At 62.7% G+C, this 8,666-nt stretch overlaps 1 protein-coding gene across 1 annotated transcript; it reads left to right on the top strand.

Moving 5' to 3' along the window:
- Window positions 1-529: 529 nt before the first annotated feature.
- On the top strand, window positions 530-8,162 carry NES (nestin). Its single transcript, XM_052797544.1, has 4 exons — window positions 530-1,454; window positions 2,442-2,566; window positions 3,157-3,230; window positions 3,842-8,162. Exons 1-4 carry the CDS (start codon window positions 642-644, stop codon window positions 7,660-7,662), a joined length of 4,833 nt encoding a protein of 1,610 aa, XP_052653504.1. The 5' UTR covers window positions 530-641; the 3' UTR covers window positions 7,663-8,162.
- The last annotated feature ends 504 nt before the right edge of the window (window positions 8,163-8,666 follow it).

The raw sequence follows: 8,666 nt of genomic DNA, 5'->3' as shown, positions 1-8,666 counted from the left end.
CGAGCCCAAAACTGCCCCGGCCACCAAGCAGCACCGGTGTCCCCGGTGCAGCCATCCCATCCCTGGGACTGTGAGAGCCTCAACGGGCTCCATTTGGGTGCCCTTGGGCCCAGGTTTCAGAGCAGCATGGGGCTGGCAAACCTCCACAGAGGGATGCCTGCTGCCTCAAAGATGGGCATCTGCCAACCCACCCTTGGACATCTCCCAGCCTCCATGCCGAGCCCCACAGCAGCCCTCCAGCACCCCGGCACAGCTTTCAGGGTTTGGGGGGAGGATTTTCCCAGCCAAGCCATCCCGGGGAGGTGGGGGGGAGATCCAACCCCTCAAGCCACCCTCCCAAAGTGCAAAGAAACACCTTGCCCTTCCCAAGGGCTGGGAAATCATGGTGGTGGTTGCCGGAGCAGGGCTCAGCTCTCCCGCAGCTGGCATCGAGCCCACGTGGGCTGGAGCTGGCCTGGCTGCGGAAGAGTTAAACCCCGCTGCTCGCCTGGGTCTCAGGGGCCTCCCACTCAAGCGGTGTGGAGTATGAATAGCTGCGCTCCCCTCCACTCCCAGCCACTCGCTTCCCTCCCTGCCTTCCCTCTCCTCCAGAGCCCCAGCATCCTCTCCAGCATCCTCTCCAGCATCCTCTGGCAGCGCCGATGCTAAGCACGGAAAGTTTTGCAGGGGCGAGAGCCCTCGGTGAGGAGTCGCTGCAGATGTGGGACCTCAACAAGCGGCTGGAGGCGTACCTGGCCCGCGTGAAGTTCCTGGAGGAAGAAAATGAGGTGCTGCGAGCCGAAATCCAGAGTGCCAAGGGTAGCCCAGCCGGGGACTCCTGGCGGGCAAAGTACGAGGAGGAGCTGCGAGCCCTGCGGGATGCGCTGGATCATGCCTTCAGGGAGAAGTGCACGGCTGAGCTGGCCAGGGACAACCTCTATGAGGAGGTTCAGCAGGTGAAAAGCAGGTGCCAGAAGGAGCAAGCAGCCCGAGAAGAAGCCAAGAAGCAGCTGTCCTTGAGCAGGAAGGAGCTGGAGGAGGAGAGGAGAGCACAGATCTGGCTGAAGGAGAGAGCCGTGCAGCTGGAGAAGGAGGTGGAAGCCTTGCTGGAGGTGCACGAGGAGGAGAAAGCGGGGCTAGACCAGGAGATCGCAAGCTTCTCGCAAAGCCTGGAGAGCTTCCGCTGCGCACCGGTGGCTTTCCAGCCAGTGGAGGTGGAGGACTACTCCAAGAGGCTCTCAGAAATCTGGAAAGGGGCGGTGGAGACCTACAAGACGGAGGTGTCGCAGCTGGAGACTTCCCTCTGCCAAGCCAAGGAGAACCTATGGAAAGCGGTGGAGGACAACCAGCAGAGCCAGCTGCAGCTGCAGCACCTGGAGAAGGACCTGGCGGGGCTCAAAGCACGGAAGGAGATGCTGGAGGAGAGCCTGGCCCGGCAGTGGCAGGAACAGCGGGGGGAGGCAGAGAAGTTCCAGGTGGGTGAAGGCAGTGGGGAAGCACCGGTCCCCTGGGGAGGAGGAGAACGGGGTGCTGTGGGTGCCTGGGGGGGTGCTAAGGGCACCCACCCCCTGCAAAGGGACAGGGAAGATGGATAGGAGGAGGCAAGACGGGGGGGAGCAAACCCCAGGGCAGGGATGGATGGTGGCCCTGGGTGAGCTACAGATGGACAGGAAGCTTGGGGGTGGTGGTGGAAGAAGAGCAGAGCAGCTCAGGGATATCCTTGTCCCCACCACAACAGGGACCCGGGGGCCCCCTGCTGCAAGGGACCAGCACCCAGACACTGGGTCCCTCCTCCACCACCCTGCCTGGGGCTGCTGCTCCATGTCCTGCTGGGCTCCAGAGCCAGGGTCCCAGAGGAACGGCACCCCCTGCCCACTGCCCCCCCCCCCAGTGCTGGGTGCAGGCAGCGGGGTGCAGGCAGCGGGGGGGTTGTGCGGAGGATGAACTCTGACCGACTTTGCTGCAGCTGCAACCCAACAGCTGCAAAAGTAATTCAGCAGAGGGAGGTGGCCGCCGGGGGGGGCGGGGTGGAACGGGGCTGGAAATGCCAGGGGCAGCATGGACCGCCCGGGAAAGGGTCCCTCTTTGTTTCAGGTCTGGGGACTGGGCATGGGTGCCACGGAGCAGAGGGTGCCACCACCTCGGTCGCTCACCCGAAAGATGCTTCTTTCCCACGCTGGCGTCCTGCAGTCCTGAATCCCCCCGGCCTTTCCTCCCACCTCCAGCAGCTGCCTCCCCCTCACTTTTCAGCCCTGCTCCTCTCCTCACCCCCCTCCCTCCCCATCCTCAGCCCCCCCCCCGTGCTAAAATCGAGCACCCAGGACCCCTCTCCCTGCAGCATCCCAAAGGGTGCTGGGTGGAAACGAGAGCCACCCACATGGTCCCACATCTGGCAGGGTTCAGGCAGGGTTCAGGCAGGGCTGAGGTGTCCCTGACCCCCCGCCCCCCCGTGCTGCCTGCAGCTGGCGATGGAGGCCCTGGAGCAGGAGAAGCAGACCCTGCGGGTGCAGATTGCCCAAGTGCTGGAGGACAGGCAGCAGCTCATGCACCTCAAGATGTCCCTCAGCCTGGAAGTGGCAACCTACAGGTGAGGTCCCCGATGGGGACAGGGCTGGGGAGCAGCCGCTTCCCCCCAACATACCCATGTGCAGGGTGCTGGGGCCAAACCCTGCACCGTGGTGGGCACGGGGAGGGTCTCAGGCACAGGAGGAGTCTCGGGTACCAGGGGGGTCTTGGGCACAAGGGGGGTCTTGCATAGGGGCAGGCCCGCGCCCCTCTTCCAACCTTTCCAGATGGCCCCAGACAAAGGCAGGCTGCCAGGGGACTGGGGGGACAATTAGCATGAGAATAGGGACTGTCCCCGGCTGAGCCGAGGGGCCTCCCCGGCAGAGCATGATGTCACCCAGCACAGACACTAATCCTGGGGATGGGGGGATGGGAGGGGAGATAGGAGCAAGGGGGGTTGCTCCGACACCCCCCCCAACCCCAGTACTTCCGCCAAGCAAAACCATCCATAACCCCTTTGTGCCTCAGTTTACCTGCAAAGCAGCCGCCGTAGCCAAGTGGGGTGTGCTGGAGTGCACAGGGAGCAGCTCAGCTCTCACTGTGGTGCAGACACACACACCCCCACCCCGCAGCACCCACCCAGTAGCACCCGCCCCACTCCTCTCCTTGCAGGACACTGCTGGAAGCAGAGAGCACCCGCTTGCAAATGCCAGCTGGGGAATACAAGATGGCAAATGGCTTGCGAGGTAAGGGGGCACCGGCACCAGCCCCGGAACTGCTGCCACGTCACCCCGGGGGGAGTTGGGGGGGATGAGGGGATGAGGCTGAATATAGACACAAGCATTTTCCTGGCAGCGGTTGTTCGGCCGCAATAGGAAGGTGCGAACAGCGGCCGGGGGTGGTCCTGGCATGGGGCTTGCAGCCACTGCGGTGCAGATACGGGCTTATCTGCTTCTTTGCCTCTTTTTTTCATTCCTGCCCCGCACGGGGAGGGCAGGAGCCGATCCACATGCCCAGTGGGACTGCGGGCTGTTGTAACAAGCTGAGCAATTTATTTTTTCCTCCAAAAAAATAACAAGGAAAGCCTGTCAACTGCACACTCCCCCCCAGCAGCAGGAGATGACTGCAGCTGCAGCGGGGCAGAGCATTACTGTCCCTGCACGATGCCAAATCCCCTGGGAGCATCAGCATCGGCTGCACTCGAGGGAGGAATTTCCCACTTTCCGTGAAGGGGCTGTTTAAAAATAGGACAGGGGGCAGCGGGTAGCAAGAGGCACCCAGGCGGCAAAGGAGGGATGGGGAAGCCACACGAGCAGGTTTTCAGCATGCTCATTGCGCTCCCCCTCGCTCTTTGCAGATCTCAAGCTGGAGGTGAGCAGCGGCGGCAAGCTGGCACCGGTGAGCGCTGAGGCCAGGCGGCTGCTGCCCCGGGACCACCGTGCCAGCCCCTCCGTCTTCTCCAGGGCAGAGGGGAGGGGGCAGACAGCAAAAGCCCAAAGTGACACCCTGACACCCAAAAGCCAGAGCCCTGGTGCCAGGGAGCTCCAGAAAATCAGCTCAGTCCTCCATGCCACAGCACTTCAGGCTGCCGGCACGGCCAGAGAGCCAGGTACCTCTGGCTGCCCCGTGCCAAGCCCCTCACAGCCCGGCAAAGCTGCCCCTCCTCTCTCCCCAGAGGCCCCCAGCCCCGTGCCACCAGAGCCGGGGAGCCCAGGGGGAGAGGGTCCTGCCTGGCCGGGGGGAGACGGTGGTGAGATGAGCCAAGGGATGGAGCATCCTCCACCTGGAGCCGTGGCAGAGGCCCACAATTCCAACACTGAGCCCCTGGGAACGGCGCCAGCCTGCAGCCTGCAGTACCCAGCCCAGCTGGTCAGTGAGGCGCTGGAGGATGCTCTCAAGGAAATGCAAGATGATGCTCAGCCCAGAGAAGAACCCATGCTCAGCGCTGCATGGGCACCCCAGGATGCCCGTGTCCCTAGCCCCGTTCCACCCATAGAGGCTTGTGGAGGGGCTGTTGCAGAGGGGGCCAGGCAAAGGCAAGACCCCTCCAAGGGTGCCAGGGATGGCGAAGCCCCCGAAGCGGAGGAGAGGGCTGGGGAAGCCATGCTCCAGGGGCTGGATGTGGAGACCAGCGCCCTGTGGGACAGAGCCGCATCCCCACCAGGACTGCATCCCTGTGGCACGGCTTCTTCCCTAAGTGCTGCAGCGAGCCGGGAAGAGATGGGACCGTGGGAGGAGGAGATGCTGAGCCCAAGGGAACCAGAAGCGGTGGCCCAGAAAGAGGACGCAAGTGGCCCTGGACAGATGGGGAGCAGCTGGGAAGAGCCAGAGCGAGGGGAGGATGAGGCGGAGGCCCCAAGCACAGAGGCATCGCACCCCTCGGAGGACAAGGGGGAGAGGGGACCCCACAGCCCCTGCGGGGAGGACGGTGATTTCCAGGTCAAAGGAATGGATGTGCAAGGAGGGGAGTCCCTGCAAAGGGAAGTCAAAGCTTCTTGTGCTGTCCTCGTGGAAAGCCACCCAATTTTGCCCATGGAAAGTCACCTGGAGGAGGACCTTGTTGATGGAGACCAGGAAAAGTTTGAGCATCAGGAAATGCCTGTGTACGAGACGGATCTCGCTGCAGAGGAGGAAAGCGGGCAGGAGGCATGCCCAGAGCAGGAGCCCTCAAGCATCCATGAGGCCATCCCAGCAGAAGAGGCTTCACTGGGGGCTGAAGAAGATGCCGTGGGAGGGGAGGACACAGGCAGAGCAAAAGATGGTGAGGGAGAAAAGGGAGAGGCTGGTGGGGAGGCTCTGGGAGGAGAAGACCCCTGGGCAGGAGAGGCTGTGGGACCTGAAACCCTGGGGCAGGAGAGCGGAGCCCGGGAGGAGCCTGGGGACCTGCAGGAAAATGGCTTTGCAGAAGAGGTGCGGGAGCAGGAGGAGCTGGAGCCGGAGCTGGAGCCAGAGCCGGAGCCAGGAGAGGAGCCCTGGGGCAGGGGGGATGATGGCAGTGGCCAAAAGGCCCATCCAGAGGACTGGGAGGTGACAGCAGAGGACACAGAGGGGGCTCTGGGGACAGAAAAGCCAGCATGGGCAGATGACAGCCCGACAAGCGCAGGAGGGCTGGAAAGTGAGGAGACAGACAGCACGTCACCGGCAGAGCTGGAGGAAACCCAGGAAGATGATGAAGATGCCGAGAGCCAGGGTATGAGCCAGCAGCAGCCACCGCCGGAGGCTGAGCCAGCCCCGGAGCTGGCAAGGGATGAGCAGGAGGGCACTGCAGGGCAACCTGCCCAGGCACCCGCAGATGTCCCTGGGCAAGGGGACAGCCAGGAGCTGGCCGAGGCTCCGGAGGAGCCATGGGAGGTGCAGGATGAAGATGCTGACGATGAGATCGACTCAGAGCTGGGACAGCCAGAAAGCAGCAGCACTGGCCCTATGGCACTTCAGCAGGCACCAGGTGACGGTGCGGAGACCGGTGAGTCGGCAGAGGAGGATGGTGGGCGATTGGGAGAGCTGGAGCAGGCACTGGGGACAGGCAGGAGGGTGGAGCTGGAGGACACACTGCCGGACAGCACGCCCTTGCACCTCTATGAAGGAGAGATGCTGGCTGTGGTTGCATCCAGCCAAAACCCACCAGAGACTGAGGAGACTACAGAGACAGCCTCTGCATCTGAAATAGCTCCAGAGGATGAAGGATGGCTAGAAGGGAGGCACAAGCTACCAACTCCCACCATGCCAGAGAGCTGCGAAGAGGAGGCCGGCATGGAGGTAGCCCCTGTGGCAGAGGGTGCCGAGGAGGAGGAAGGCTATTTCATGGTCTCTGCTCCCAACCAAGAGGTGTCCAGCTCAGAGGAACCCGAGATCTCCGAGGACTTTGAAGAAATTAAAGTTGAAGCAACCGAAGCCAGCAAAGATGATCTGGAAGCTCCTGGAGAAGCATCTCTGGTGCCAGAGGACGAAGGGCACTTTGAGGCATTTGTTGGTGAAGCAGATGAAGACATGAAGATGCCCATAGAAGAACCTGAGATGCCAAAGGATGAGGATGAGGACGATGCTGGGGGTTTTACTGCCGAGTTGGAGGAAGGCCCAGCTGTGCCTGAAGCAGATCTTGGCTCGCCTGGGGACATGGGGCTGTTAGCAGGAGGCAGTGATGAGTCAGCCCAGGGTGCCACAGGCTCTGGCGCGCGTGAGGAACCAGGGCTCTCCGAGGGTTTGGCTGCTGAATCAGATGGGGAGCTCAATGACACGGTGGAGCTGGAGAGCAATGCTGGCAGAGCTGAAATGCTCCCAGGCTGCAACCTGGAGCTGGTGGGGCAGGAGGAGGAGGAGGAGGATGATAAGCCCAGCATGGCTCACCATGATGCAGCCGAGCCCATCCCTCCGGCAGGGCTCCAGGCCCAGGCAATGCCAGTTTCTCCGCTGCCTGACCAAGCAGAGCAGACATCGGATGAGCAACCATCTATGGAGGAGGAAGCACGGGACGGTGACAACCTTCCCCCGGCCGGGGATGAGGAGCCTCCCGAGGCCAATCCACCTCGGCTGGGCTCCACACCGGAGCAGGAAGGTTTTCCAGAGATGATTAAAGGAAGCCCAAGTGCAGCTGATCTCTCTGCAAAAGTGCCGGCGGACATCATGAAAGACTCCGATATCTTGGAAATAGTCGAGCAAGCCCTGGAGTTCAACCAGGAGCTGGTGATGGGGGTGAGGGCGGCTGAGGGTGGGCAGCGGGATCCTGGTGGGACTGAGCTCCCCCAGGATGCTGGGGAAGAATCCTCACCCACCTTGTCCAGCGAGGAGGAGCTGACGGTGCAGGAGGCACTGGCAGATGTGGCACCGGGGATGGAGGGTCCGGTTCGGGCCGAGAATGGGCTGCACCGGGAGGCCAGCCTGGAGGACCTGGCGGAATTCACAGAGGAGATGCTGAATGGCATCACCAGCGTGCTGCCGGCACAGGAGTTCCCCACAGAGACCGCAGACCCCACTGCAGTGATGCCACCACAGCCCCCTGCTCCTGGAGATGCCACCGCCACCAAGCTGGCTGATGCCACCCCGCATAGCAAGCACAGCGGAGCTGACGCCATCCCCATACCGTCCACTTTGGGGGACAACGTCTTGTGCCTCACACCCGACCAGCCACCGGCATGCCAGCTGAGAGCCGAGCAGGAGCCCTGGTCCTTGGTGGATGAGTGACGGTGGCAGTGGGGGACCCCTCTGGTAGCCCCCTCCCTGCCAAAACCCAGCACCCTCACTTTGCCCACCCACCCACCTAACGCTTCTCCATCTTCTTATGATTTTTAACATGTTTGTGTGGATTTTTTGCACCCCTTTTCAGAGTGAAGAACCACCAAGCTCAATTCCCCTCCCTAGCCCTCCAAATTCGCATGCTTGCTCCAGGAGCCCAGCCTCATTTTGTGCCCCCTCTGGGTGGGTTGCTGTGGCTGTATTTAATTTAAACCCCGTTTCCCCCTTCCCTGTGATCTCCCCCCTTCAATCCCCCCAGTGCATCCACCCCAGGAAGCCCAGCTGGAGGCTGGGGACCCCCACATACTGCACCCCAGGGCCCAGCGCCTTGGGGCGAGGGCACCCTGGGGCCCGCAGCCCCAACCCCCCGATGCTCGCGGGGCTGACCCACGCTGGATGTATTCGCTACCTTGACGTTAATTTAATAAAGCCTTGTCCTCTCGCTCGGACCCGCTGCAGCCCGGCTCTTCTCATTCCTGTGGGCGGGTGGCTCTGGGGGCATGGGAGGGGAGGAGGCAGCAGCCCCGGGGCAGGGCTGGGGTGGCAGGGAAGGGCACGGCTTGGAGAGGTTGCACTTCCAGACTGCTTTCCACCAGGAAAGTGTGCCTAGGGCTGTCCATCAGCACCGGTTGGGGACAGGGTCCCCAGGGCAGTGCTCACCCATCCCTGGGGCAATGCACCCCCCTGCGGTGATGCTGCTCCATCCCCAGGGCAATGTTCCCCCCTGGCGCAATGGTCCCCAATCCCAAAGGTGATGATCCCCCATCCCCAGAGCCCCACAGATGCCACTCAGGGCTCACTGCTGGCCAGGCACTTCCCCAACCTCCGCCTGAGCTGGCCAGCATGACCAGGATGGGATGCCAGCCCCCCATCCCCATGCCAGTGCCTTCAGCGATGAGCCAGCAAAACCAGCTGCTATTCCTGCCTGGATCGGGCAGGCTGCCCGCGGGGCA

The sequence above is a fragment of the Harpia harpyja genome, chromosome 9, assembly GCF_026419915.1.
Source record: "Harpia harpyja isolate bHarHar1 chromosome 9, bHarHar1 primary haplotype, whole genome shotgun sequence".
Classification (NCBI taxonomy): domain Eukaryota; kingdom Metazoa; phylum Chordata; class Aves; order Accipitriformes; family Accipitridae; genus Harpia; species Harpia harpyja.
Note: the sequence above shows the minus strand (reverse complement) of the source record. Positions and strands in the feature narration are given on the sequence as shown.

Coding starts and splice junctions, on each gene's coding strand:
- NES (XM_052797544.1), top strand. CDS start 642: ATGCTAAGCACGGAAAGTTTTGCAGGGGCGAGAGCCCTCGGTGAGGAG. Junction 1,455..2,441: donor GGGAGGCAGAGAAGTTCCAG/GTGGGTGAAGGC, acceptor TGCTGCCTGCAG/CTGGCGATGGAGGCCCTGGA. Junction 2,567..3,156: donor CTGGAAGTGGCAACCTACAG/GTGAGGTCCCCG, acceptor CTCTCCTTGCAG/GACACTGCTGGAAGCAGAGA.